Below are 13,670 nucleotides of genomic sequence, written 5' to 3'. Positions count from 1 at the left end.
CTTAAATATCTGTTTCTACAGTAACACACCCAAATTATATAGGATGAATGGAGTAAATATTTATCTCCATTTAAAAGCTCACATATTTTATAAAATTAGTTTAGATTAATTATAAATAAATAATATTTTTTATTTACTTGTATTATATAAAAATTTATTTTCTACAAAATGATAATTATATTGTATATATTTTTTAATGTGATATAATTTTAAAATATCTTAATACGTATTCTAATTTATTTAATCATATATATTAAATTAATTTTAAAATTATTAATATTATTAATTTTTTAAAAATATAAAATAATATCATACTCCGCCGGTCTATTTTAAATGGTCTTTTGGAATTTTATTATAGATTAAAAAATAATGATTTGTAGAAATATGTAATATGTTTTGACATTTTTATCTTTTAATTTTATATTTTTAAGTAAAAATTAATGATGTTTTAGTATTAGTGTATAATTAATTTTTTAAAATAAAAAAATATTTTGAAGTGAGACAGATAAAAATAGTAAAAAAAATACTTTAAATTAAATAATTAAACATAATTTCCTTAGCTATAATAAAAAAAGTTCAATTATGTTAAAATGGGAGGAATATATATACAGGTCTTTCTACCTTCTATATTATTTAAAAAATAAATATATATTTTATCCATCCTGTGATATTTGACTAGATATAAATTTTAAAAAATAAAGTTTGATAAATTAATAATAATGAGTTTATTATTATTATTATTATTATTATTATTTTATATGAATAGTAGTGTTAATAATTTAAAATACGAATTAATATATATAGTTAACGAAAATTTAGAATATTAATTTAAATATTTAAAATATATATAATAACATTTTATGTGATATAAATAAATAAAATAGGAACTTTTTAATATAGATTAAAATATTTATTTGTTGAATATAGATATAAATGATACACGATGATGTTATATGTTATGAAATTTTTTAAGTTAGATTTATATTTGTTAAATATATTTTAAAAAATAATACTTCTTCCGTCCCAAAATTATAGTCTTAATTGGGTTGGACATGAGATTTAAGGAATATTGATATTATATTGGTAGTTGGTAAAAAATATAGGTAAAAGACTTTTTTTCCTTTTTAAGTATATTAGTGTAAAAATAGTGGCAATTTTGTAATAAAAATGAAAAAATAGAGGTAGTTTTATGGTGATATGGTTATTTATAGAAATAAGACTATTCTTTTAAAACGAACACAAATGGTAAACAAAACTATTGTATTGGGACGAAGTGAGTATAATTTACTTTTTTATTTGAGTGGTGTAAAAATATAAAATATATTAATTATTTTTTATTTTACAAATATTACTCCATCGTCCTACATAATTTGCGTTTTAAAGTATACTTATACAATTTAATTTTATTTTAAAATTAATAATTTATAAATTTTTATTTAAAATAAATTATTTAGTCACTTTAATATTACACTATAGTTATTTTTATTAAATTATAATTATTTTTATTAATATAATTTTAAATTATTTATTAATTAAAAATACTTAAAACTTCCTAACAAAATACAAATCAACTTGAAAAAGATAGTACAAATTACTCCTTCCGTCAGTCTTGTTTATCATTTTTGTCCGTTTTAAAACAATAGTTTTATTTTCATAAATAACTATATCACCATAAAATTATCTCTACTTTTTCATTTTTATTACACAATTGCCACTACTTTTTACACTAATACATTCATAAAAAAAAAAAATTTATCTATATTTTTTATCCACTATTAATATAATATTAATATACTTTAAATTGCGTGTTGAGCCCAATTAAAACTATATTTATATAAGACGAGTAGAGTATATAAAATAAATCAAAATAAAAATATATTGTAAAATAATGGATGGGAGGAGTATTATTTTACTACCCCACTTAAATTTAACCTAAAATAAACACTCCAATGTTGTAATGATGACTACATACCTATCATTTTGAAATGAAATTTGAAAATCGTAATTAATTTTACAGAGGCTTTTAAATCAAATGAATTGATTGTTGATTCCTGCAGTACACTGTACGATCACATCTGCCGCAGAGCTTTTATTGCTAACTCCTGGATTCCAACTCCAAATCAGGTTTTTACCGTTAAAAATCGGACGCATAAACTATGAACGGCGAAGATTTGATTGGACCTCTGCACCATGGTCCGCGTAAAAATCACAATATTGTAGGATGTGACCGCGCCTACTGGATCACCGCCAACAACTCTTAACGTACAATATTTCTTCACAGTAGTTGAGCAACAATTTCACACAATGTTTATCTATTTAATTTAATAAACTCTTTTTTGAAAATAAAAAATAAATAAATTATTATATGATTATTTATCATCCAATAATTTTGTTGAGCTACCTATTTTTCATTTGACTCGTTTTTTAATAGCGCCCTGTCAAATGGGCACAAGCTAAAATACACTTTTTTATTTATTCTTTTTTTTTAGGGTATTAGGTTTCGTTCGAAAATTTATCAAGCTTGCATTTTTTGGTAGCAACGGCGGGTTCCTACATTATAAAAAAATACACTTATCTTTTGTTCATAAAGAAGTGCTCGGATGTTTTTGGAAATTTGACCGTTTATTTAAAATATTAAAAAAAATAAATTAAAAATACTTCATTCGTTTAGTTGATTATGTCTATTTTGTTATTTTTGTTTTAGCATTTATATTCTCACTTTTTTTAAAAAAAAAAAATTATATATTTCATCTTATTTAAATTTTTTAATTTTAATTTATAATTATTTTTATTTTAATATTATTAAAAAGATTTTAAGATATTTATATAAACAAGTACTCTATCCGTCCCATATAAGAAGCATCATTTTAATTTCCATAGAAAAATTTAAATGAATAAAAAAAAATGAAAATTATATACTATAATGCCGAGAAAAAAAAAATATTATTCTTTAAATTCTATAATAAAATAAAAGGTATTAATTATTTTTTAATTTGAAAATATAGGACATGTGAATAGACCAAAAATAAAAAATATTGCAAAAAATATTAACTTCAGATAGGTGTTTTTAAAAAATGAGAGCAGGGCCATTTATGTAATTTCGGATATCTGAACGTGAGGCGGTTGCGAAACGCGACTAGTGTAACAGCAACGTAATTTTCGGAGGGTATTTTGGGGAATTCGCTTTGAGGAGCCCACAAAACTGCGACTGTGGGTATCATACGTGGCGACGTGTGGTTGCAATCGCGAGGCGGAGGATTGCTAATCTTGTGACACGTACCCCAGTAAGGAGACTGGATAGGTTTTGCCACGTAGGATGCCAGCGTGGCAGTGCTTGTGTCATGGTCAGCAAACTGCCCCTGCTTTAAGTAGAGACCCTTATCTCATGGTCTTCTGCTTCTCTCTCTCTCTCTCTCTCTCTCTCTCTCTTGCGTTTGTGTGGTAAACTGAACTGTCACGCCAAAAGAGCTCCCCATTACTCTCTCACATCGTCTCTCACGCAGCTGGTTTGTACGTGTGCGGGTGAGTGAGCGAATGATTTTACTTGATGGATGAAGAACTCGCCGGAGATCTGAGTTTTTGCCGGAAATGCAGATTCCGGCTATCGGTGATGGATTTGTAGGGTGTAGGAGGCGTGATGTTGTGTTGATTGGCTCTGTTTTTGCTTTTGTTTTTTTTTTTTTGGTTTTGAAGTGGTGGTGATGAGGTTTTGGTTAATCTGAAATCAACAGGAAAAGCAATTCTGTTTGTAATTTTATGTGGCAGATTTGCGAAGTTATTCCATGCTTTGTCGTGCAGTTAGGATTGAGTGATGGATTGGTAGTCTGTAGGCATATTTGCGGCTGATTGTTGCTGAGTTTTGAGTTTTTGGAGATCGAGCAGGTTTTGGCTAAATTTTCTGTTTATGTTTTGATTGAGTGTGGTTGATGAGATTTTAGGATTGTTAGCATCAATCATCCTTTGGTTGCAGGATGTTTGAGGATCGTTGTTCTTCTTCCTTTGTTGAGGAGCTGTCATCGGCGATCTAGATAACACCATATATAACGCTAGAGATTTCGAGAGTAATTTGATATCGCCGTAGAATTTGAAGTTAAACTGATACTGCTCTGTTTGCGCGGCGGAAAAATGGAGGTTGAATACTGAAAGCTCAACGAAAACTTTTCTGTTCGAGCTTCAACAACTGCGTGCAGCTGAAATTAATGCCTTACGCGATGAAAATTCAACCGATTGATTTCAACCACGCATCGGAGTTGCAGCCAAAATCAGATGCGGCGGCGAAGCCAATTTCCAAGTCGCGATTGAAGCGGCTCTTCGAGAGGCCGTTCTCCAATGTTTTGAAATCGTCGTCGCCGGAGAAACAAGCCGGCGCTACCGAGCCAATAAATGACTGCGACAAGGAAGGTCTCGAGGAGTTTGAGCCGAGCTCGGTTTGTTTAGCAAAGATGGTTCAGAACTTCATGGAAGGTGGAGGCAACGAGAGGCAGCAGAGATGCGGAAGGAAGCGATGCAACTGCTTCAATGGAAACTGCTCTGACAGCTCCGACGATGAACGCGATTCGTATAAATCTTCTCTCAGCCACGCGTGTGACGTTCTCAAGGTTAGATGAATTTCCTGTCAGAACCGTCAGTCGTGTTTCCGTGGTCCATAATTTGACCTAGTTTATCTGTTCTTCGTCTCTGTGGATAATCTTCGTATTTTTCTGACTCGAAATTATCTTCTGAATGTTTTGCAGAGCTTGGTACCTTGTTTGCTCGTCTCTGAAAGGAACCTGCTCGCCGACACTGCCAAAATCATCGATAGAAACAAGATCGGTGCGCGCAAGGACAGATTCTGCCGAAAAATAGTTGCAGACGGTCTTATCTCCCTCGGTTACAACGCTTCTATCTGCAAGTCAAAATGGGAAAAATCCTCCTCCATTCCCGCCGGTAAGCTCTGAATCAAAAATCATCCTCTGTTTATTGTTCTTCCTCGAAAAAAAAAAACCTAAAATTATTCAAACATTCCTGCAGGGGAATACGAGTACATCGACGTGATAATCGAAGCAGAAAGGCTTATAATCGACATAGATTTCAGATCCGAGTTCGAGATCGCGCGTTCAACCAAGGCGTACAAGAACAGCATCCTCCAAACACTCCCTCACATCTTCGTCGGCAAATCCGATCGTCTCGACAGCATCATTTCCATCGTATCAGAGGCCACCAGACTCACCTTGAAGAAGAAAGGTATGCCTCTTCCGCCATGGCGGAAATCCGACTACGTCAAATCGAAATGGCTCTCCCCTTCCTCTCGCATCTCCTCCATTGAAAACAACCTGAATTCTGATAAACAAGCAGCAGCCATAACCAACACAAGTGTGAAGCTAATTTCCGGAGAGAAATTCAACAAGAACAACAGCAGCAGTTCTCCGAAATGGACGCCACCGGAGATCAAGCCAAAGAATTCACCCAAAGGTAAGATCGTTACTGGTCTAGCGTCCGTAATTGACAATAAACCTTAGAATTTTTGGTACCTTTATTTAAACCTTTTATTACAGCCTTAATTCGTCTGGTCCGTTTTTTTCTCATGGGTTTACTAATTCAATAAAATACCAAAATTTCAGACATGTTTCCTTATTACAAATAACAATCACTAATACTATAATTTTGGTTTCAATTAATTCAGTTGCTTCTTCTTCTTTTCCCTCTCTCTCCTTTTTTTATTTTTATTTTTTTATTACTATTGTTGTGTTGCTTGTTTGTGCAAAGTATATTTGGGGAAGCGAAACTGGGCACAAAGCTTTTTGAGCTTATTTAAAGCGTTTCGAGTTTCGTGCGGTTTTTGTCGTATTATAATCATTGCGTTTCTTTCCTACCCTTTCACCCCTTTTTGTGCATCGCTGAAATTCATTACCATCGATTTGTGTTTTTAAAATCGGTATATTTAGGCTCCCGTTACACATTGTTTTAAGTTATTTTACTCATTCAACTCTTTTATTATATTAATTTTTATCTCATATTTTATCTTCTCACACCACCTCATTTTTAAATTATTCTATTTAGAAATTATTCTATTTAGAAATTAGGTAATACGATAGATAGAGAGAGAAATATGAGATAGAGATTAAGTATAATTAATTATTTCATATTTTAGAAATATTGCAGGGTATTTGAGGACGTAAAAATATTGCAGGTATTTAAGACATCCAAAAAAATTTATAGTGAGAATTTAGTTGAAGGATAATTAGTAAATAATTAAAAAATATATTTATAAAAATAATTTGATATAATAAAAATAATTATAAATTAATAATAAAATAATTTAATTAAAATTAAAAATTATGAATTATCAAATTTAATGCAATTACATTTTAAACACAATAATAAATTATTTGGGACAAATCATAATTAATAGCACAAACAGAGATATAATTAGAGACTTAAATCTTGTTTTGAGTGGGTCAATCTGACATAGTTGAAAATTCAGTGTGTGTATTCCGGTATGATCAATCAAATTAAATATTTTATTTAAATATATTAAAAATATACAATAAAAAATAATTATATATTTAATTATTAATAACAAAATATATTTTTTCCTGATAAATTAATTAAAAAAATAAATATTACTATAAAAATAAAAATTAAAAAAATATTTTCATCATCTTAAATATTAATAAAATAATATTTTTCTATATTTTTTTTGTGAATATTTCATTATATTCATTATAAATGTCGTATTCTAGAAACTAAACACGCCTCAACATGCGACGACGGATTTGCAGTTGTCTTCAAAGAATTTTAATTAGATGGGCGTAGCTACACACTGATTTCCAGTTGAACTGAAATTATAGTTGAATAATTTATTTATTTTTTTCATATTGTATTAATGGAAATAAATTTAAAAAATACATTCAAATATTTTAAAGAATATATATCATAGAAATATATTTTCTCCATCTTAAAAAAATATACATTTCGCCTTATTTTGTATCCTTGCTATCCATCACAGAAGTAGTATCATTTTTTATCCATTTCAAATAAATAATATTCATACAATTTAATATATCCATTTATTGATGAAAATCGAAAAAAAGTTTGAATAGAACTTAGTTTGAGAAAACATTTAGGAATATATCTATATATATATATATATTTAAAGTATTGTACTCACCAAATGATTTAGATGAAAAAACAAGGTAATTTTTTTTTTTAATTTTTTTTACACATTGTTTCCAATTATTATTATTTTTTGACATTATGTAACCGATCTCTTTATTATTTTAATTTGATAACCAGAGCTAGTATATAAAACATCACCTAAGTGAATTTTTTGATATAATTAATTCTCTAATGCCGAAGATGTGTACGTGTCATTCGGCTGGCACATCGAAACACACACATCCGCTAGCTATGCAACACTTGACAGTAGAGCTGACCAGACACGATTCAATACGAAATAATTAGGTTTGGATCAAAGATTTCAACTCGATTATGTATACGGATTGACACGAACTCGACACGATAATAAACAGGTCGGGTTAAGGTTGAAACTCTCAACTCGAATTCGACACGACAATCCGATTATAATATATTAATATTGATTAATATATTTATTATATATGTAAAATAATCATAAGTTATTAATTTTCTCATAAATTAATTTAAACTAAATTCAATTTTAAATAATTCAACCTACTTTACGCTCAAATCAATAAAAACTAACATAACACGACATCACAACAAAAAATTATTTAATTTGAATCAAGAAATTCGACTTAATTATGTATACGGGTCAACACGAATCAACCCGAACCCGACATGATAATAAACGGATCAATACGAACCCGACACAATAATAAACGGGTTGGGTTAAGATTGAGTAATTTAACCCATTGAAAGTATTCAGTCCAACACGAATCGATCAATTGTCAGCTCTACTTGATAGACATTTGAAAATTTTCTTTTTAATTTTTTTAAAAATATTGCTCAATTAAAAAAAATAAAAAATTTCTGCCCGCCCCGTTCATTCCCTGTATCACACCGAAAGGCCAGCGAAGATTTTGAATGGATTGGCATTTTAAGTTTCATTGATGAAAAAAACTTGTAAATATGGTACCAATCATTATTGAGATTATAACCTAATAAACACTAGCATTTGTTTCTTTTGCCTAAAAATATGAGATTTTTACTATTTTGATATTTTTTCATTTAACTGAACATCACATTATTTTAATATTAAATTCAAACCAATTATTTTTTAAACTCATAAAAAATAGGTAATTCAAATTTTTATATGTTATTATAGTTATATGGTCTAAAAATATATTAGTATATAATTATTTTATTTTTCATTCCTTCGTTGATGACCTCCTTCCATTTATTGTTTTTTATTATCATTACTCTGTTTGTCCCATAATAAAATATTTATTTTTTTATTTTGGTCTGTGGATAAGAATCTATTTCCTTTTTTTTTTTTTTTTTTTAGTAAATGTACTATTTACCTAATATTATAAATATTCTTACCATTTTCAATATATTACACAAATACCATTATCTTTATATCACATAGTACTAATAAAGTCATTTTAGTTATTTCTACTTTATTCCTACTATATCCCAATATAATACTAATATTTTTAAAATTCCGTATAAAAAGTAAATAGATATATAATTATGGAACGAACGAAGTAAATTAAATAAAAAACTCCATCACATTAAAACTAAAAATAAAATTAAAAATGCTATTTAACCAACAACCTATATCTAACTGCCCCTCTCTCTATATATATATATAAATGAAAGAAACTTATTATCAATTTCAATTTTCCCTCCTCACTCACTACTCACTCTCTTTTCCTCTATTAACTTCCTTCTTTTTTCCTCTTCCCTCCTTGACTATCGATTTTTTATCGCCATACGCTCTGACCAATTGAGCTATATATCCTTCCATTTCCCTCCTTTGACTATCGATTTTTCATTTCCACACGCTCTAACCAATTGAGCTACTACATCTTTGCCTTCGACTAAAATGGAGAGATATTCTCGTCCTCCTATGGCCGCTTCTTCCCTAACCATCGCCAAGTCGAAGAAGCGGGGCAGCTACAACTGCCGCCTCTGCGGCTTGCCCAAAAAGGGCCACAAATGTCTTGCTCAAATTTCCTTACTGTCTATCGTCTCCACGCCTTCCTCATTCGCCCCTTCTTTGCTGAAGAAGGACTCTGTCGCGGCGCGCCGTCAAGTTACATTTGGCGAGGTTACTTTAATGAACAATGATAAGAAGATTGATTCGGAAGGCGATTTCAATCCCCATGGATTGGTCACTTTTGCGGATGAGCTGGAAAATGATCTGATTCATGATTTAGAAGAGGATTTCGATGATCCCAACGGAGGATTGCCGACGAATTGCCTTCGGAAGATTTTTGAAAAATTGCCGCCAGCTGGGGTGCTTTCTGCTGGTGGAGTTTGCAAGTCTTGGAGGGAGGCGAGTCTGAGAATTTGGCGCGACGCAGAAGAGCTTCGGATTAAGGTTCCGAAGAAGAAGAGGCCGATGGAATTCATTGGATCGGTTTTGCAGAAGTGCCCTGAGCTGCTAAGACTCTCCCTCTTCATGGAAAGGTTAGAGAAAGATCGATCGATTGATATTTTGAGAAGATGACTCAGATAAGTCTATCCTTTTTTTGCAGTGATTTTGATGCAACGATGCTCGCCTGCATTGCCTTCTCCTGCTTCGAATTGCAGACTCTCGACATCTCTATGTCTCCTTCTTCCATCAATCGAATTACTGGGTACGTACTCAATCGATACTTAGTAACTTTAATATACATAGGTGAGCAAAATATCCGAAATTCGAAAATTCGATCCGAACCAAATTGAATTTTTGACAAATTTGGAATTTTCGGATCGGATCGATATACTTAAAATCCGAACCAGAAATCCTAAATATAGCATTTTAGGTGTGTTTGTTTGGGATTTTGGATTTTGGGTTGGATTTGAATAGTAAAAATTTTGAATTTGAATAGTTGTATAATGTGATATAAATAGGCGTTGATGTGATGTTTTGAATATAAAATTAATTTTTAATATAATATAAAAAATAAAAAATAGGTGTTTGATTTGATATTTTTTTGGGGAAAAAAATAGAATGAATAGTGTATTAAAAATATTATACTCCCTCCGTCCCATTGAAAGGTTTAGGGATATTGCACTTTTTAATTTAGTAATTGTACTATCTACCTAACATAATAAATACCCTTTCAACTTACACTATATTAGACAAATGTCATTACTTTTATATTACACAATACTAATAGGGATATTTTCGTCTTTTTTACTACAACTCGTTATAATACTAATATTTAAAAATCTGTCCAAAAAGCAAATGACAACCTTACACCGGGACGGAGGGAGTATATTAATATAAATAAAAACTCAAAATTATTAATAATGTTTTAATATATATAATTTTATATATTATATATATATAATATTATAAAACAATTATGAAATTTAAAATATTAGAATTTTTTCAGAATTTTCGATTTGGTTCGAATTTTTTAGTTCGGATTTCGATTTGGATCGGATTGATTTTTTCAAAAAATTCAAATTTTTGAATTGGTACGGATTTTGCTAAATCCGAACCGAAAATCCAAATGCTCACCCCTAAATGGTACATACGTCGCATACTTTTCATAAATAAAATTGCATTAATTCTGATTCAGGGATGAGCTGAGTCTGTTTGTGTCCGAAGAAAGAAGCCTTACCACTCTCAAACTCGAAGGCTGCTCTAATCTCAGGGGATTCGATTTTACTTCGTCTAGCCTCGAAACCATTTGGCTATATGATCTTCATTCTATCTCGCAAATGGTAATTATATTCGCATTCATTCGATGTTTCTGTCGAATATTGCAAGAAATATTTATCTGATATGGAAATTTTATATGTTCTTTACATTGTTATCCGCAGATTTTTAGCTGCCCAAATTTAAGGGAGATTGCACTAGATTTTTGTTGTCAAGAAAAAGATACAACTGATCTTACTTCAATAATGGCGAATATCGGTTGGTGCTGTCCGAAGCTTCAAAATATTCATATCGCTTCGACTTTACTGTCGAATTCAGCTGTGAAGGCTCTCTCTTCTGCAAACTTGAGGTGTATCTTCTAAACTTTGTACTATCTCCGTCCGATTCTAAGGGTTCCGTTTATTTTTTAATATCTTAATATTAATTATTATTTGAAAACGAGTAGTACAAATCATGAAAAAATGAGAAAAATACTTTTATATTAGTGTCTAATAATTAGGGTTAGTAAAAATTAACCGACCTGAACTTGATTGAAATAATTGGGTTTGGGTTGAGATTTTTGACCTAATTAATAATTGGGTGAAACCCATTTAATTAAATGGATCTGATTAAGGTCTAAATTTTCAATTTGAAAATAATCCGTCTAACCTTAAGATTATTTTAAATTTAAATATATTTTCTATATTTTACCAATAAAATTCAATATTTATGGCCAATTTTATAAATATAGGAAATAAAAAAAAAAATAAAGAATTGTGTTGTGTACTGTGTAGTGTAATGTTAATTCGACTTTTGAATGTTTCATGATATGAATAAATAACTTTTGTTTTAAGATGTATATATGTTATGCATTTGAATTTTTTTAGTAGAATTATTATTTTAAATTAAAATTTTAAGAATTTTAGACTTAAACAGGTTATTTAGGTCACATTCAGGTTGACCCGATTAATAAAATCTCATGCTAAGGTTGGAAACATCAACCCATTTAATTAAATGAGTCAGGTTCAGGTCAAAGGTTTTGTAACCCGTTTAAAGCTGACCTGAACTTGAACCACATGACACGACCTGATTCGTTTGCCAGCCATATTTATAATACTATTATAATGATATTTATGCAAAAAATTATACAAATATAAGGATATTTTTAATGTTAAGGACAATGGCGCAAAAGGTAAATGAGACCCTTAGAGCTGAACCGATGAAGTATTTGAATACTTTTAATTCCTTTCCATTCGGAGTTGCTAATATTTGATGGTGTTTCAATGTTTCAGGGAGTTGCGAATGCTTTCTCTTCTTTTTGGATCAAATATAACCGATGTTTCGGTTGCTGCTATTACCTCAAGTTTTCCCAATTTAGAATTGCTCGATCTAAGCGGGTATGTTTTGTTTCTTTTTCTTTACCGTTGATCGTTGATACCATAATGCTACATTAACTACGAATCGATGATATGTTTAAATTTGCTTTGTTTTCATTGCTTTATTTTAGGTCGAGCATAACTGACAGTGGCATCGCAATGATATGTCATATTCTTTCCAAAACACTGTCGAAACTTCTACTCGCACTCTGTCATAACATCACTTCAAGTAATATTCGTTTATTTTGTTTTGGCCCTTTAGTAGATATTCATCTTTTATCATCTTATTAAAATTTTTATTTTTGTTGTTATTTATCTGAAGGTGGTATACAGTTCGCCACGGGGCAACTTCCTTCTCTCGAACTTTTGGATTGCGGAAAGACTCTATTATGCGATCATTCGGAAAGGTCTTCGGAAGAAAAGATATATGTATTGTCTCCCGTGTACCAAAAATTATTTATCAAGCATAGCAAGTTGAAGAAATTAAGCTTGTGGGGATGCTCCGGACTGGATGTAAGCTCACTCGTCTTCGACTCTTTTATTTTTGTTGAAAGTGTACTCATGTTATATATTCTTATACGATTTTTTATGTTGCAGTCACTGTATATAGACTGTTCGAGTCTCATTGATTTGAATCTCAACTCTTGTGAAAATTTGCATCCAGGTATTTATTATTATTCCCCGTCCCACTTAATTTGTATATTCCACATAATTTGTTTATTAATTTCTTTATTTTAATTAAACTATTTAGTCATCATAATTTTAATTTATAATTATTTTTATTAAATTATAATTTTTTTAAGTAATACAATTTTTAATTACTTACTAATTAGACAATACTTAAAACTATGTATCTAAGCTAAATGAGACAAAATAAGTGGGACGGAGGAATTATTATTATTATTATTATTATTTGTGACCTCTGTAAATTGCTACAAACTTTTAACTTTCAATCAATCGTGTGTTTGATATTAGAGAGATTGCGGCTTCAATGTCCTAATTTGGAAATCGTAGACGCATCAAATTGCAACGACATACTAATCAAAGCTATAAGAAATCAGGTTTCAGCTAACTATTATTCAACAATTATTCGATATCGATATTATTGTTACATTTGTCCAATTAGTTTGTCAACAATTTTTTTTTTTTTTTTTATTATTAAGGTCGACAATGATATATCTCCTCTTGAAGACCATATTTCGCGTAAACGCATGCCGGATAATTCGAAACGAGTTGGAGTTCCATGTTATAACGCCCTACCGGTAAGAATGCTTCGCTAAAATTGTCTGTGTGTTTTAATGGCAGAGAATTTTCAAATCTCTTGATGCTTGACGATGCCTTATTAGTGTTTGTGTTTGTGTGTTCGGACATACGTCGATAAGGAATGCACAAGACCTACAAAACGTCGTCGTTGTCAGCTTCTGGTGGATTTGTAAATTGAAGTGCAATGTGAAGATTTGTGTTGCTGCCATTGTTAGGGTTTGATTGCTTGCTGCTAGTGGCAACTAACGTTTTGTACATGTATCTGTGTATATACT

The 13,670-nt window shown here is 30.3% G+C and overlaps 2 protein-coding genes across 2 annotated transcripts; both read left to right on the top strand.

Annotated features, from left to right (window-relative positions):
* Positions 1 to 3,380: 3,380 nt before the first annotated feature.
* Positions 3,381 to 5,601, top strand: LOC127243043 (uncharacterized). The gene is made up of 4 exons (XM_051262883.1): positions 3,381 to 3,882; positions 3,971 to 4,598; positions 4,734 to 4,926; positions 5,011 to 5,601. Exons 2-4 carry the CDS (start codon positions 4,200 to 4,202, stop codon positions 5,496 to 5,498), a joined length of 1,080 nt encoding a protein of 359 aa, XP_051118840.1. The 5' UTR covers positions 3,381 to 3,882; positions 3,971 to 4,199; the 3' UTR covers positions 5,499 to 5,601.
* Positions 5,602 to 9,007: 3,406 nt separating this feature from the next.
* On the top strand, positions 9,008 to 13,670 carry LOC127242852 (F-box/LRR-repeat protein 17-like). Its single transcript, XM_051262563.1, has 11 exons — positions 9,008 to 9,594; positions 9,663 to 9,764; positions 10,698 to 10,842; positions 10,942 to 11,126; positions 12,049 to 12,153; positions 12,264 to 12,361; positions 12,455 to 12,645; positions 12,730 to 12,796; positions 13,108 to 13,193; positions 13,296 to 13,394; positions 13,479 to 13,670. Exons 1-11 carry the CDS (start codon positions 9,008 to 9,010, stop codon positions 13,566 to 13,568), a joined length of 1,755 nt encoding a protein of 584 aa, XP_051118520.1. The 3' UTR covers positions 13,569 to 13,670.

This window comes from Andrographis paniculata, unplaced genomic scaffold (genome assembly GCF_009805555.1).
Source record: "Andrographis paniculata isolate CXL003 unplaced genomic scaffold, ASM980555v1 Contig89END, whole genome shotgun sequence".
In the NCBI taxonomy this organism is placed as follows: Eukaryota; Viridiplantae; Streptophyta; class Magnoliopsida; order Lamiales; family Acanthaceae; genus Andrographis; species Andrographis paniculata.
The sequence above is the reverse complement of the archived record's forward strand: the minus strand, read 5'-3'. Positions and strand labels throughout refer to the sequence as shown.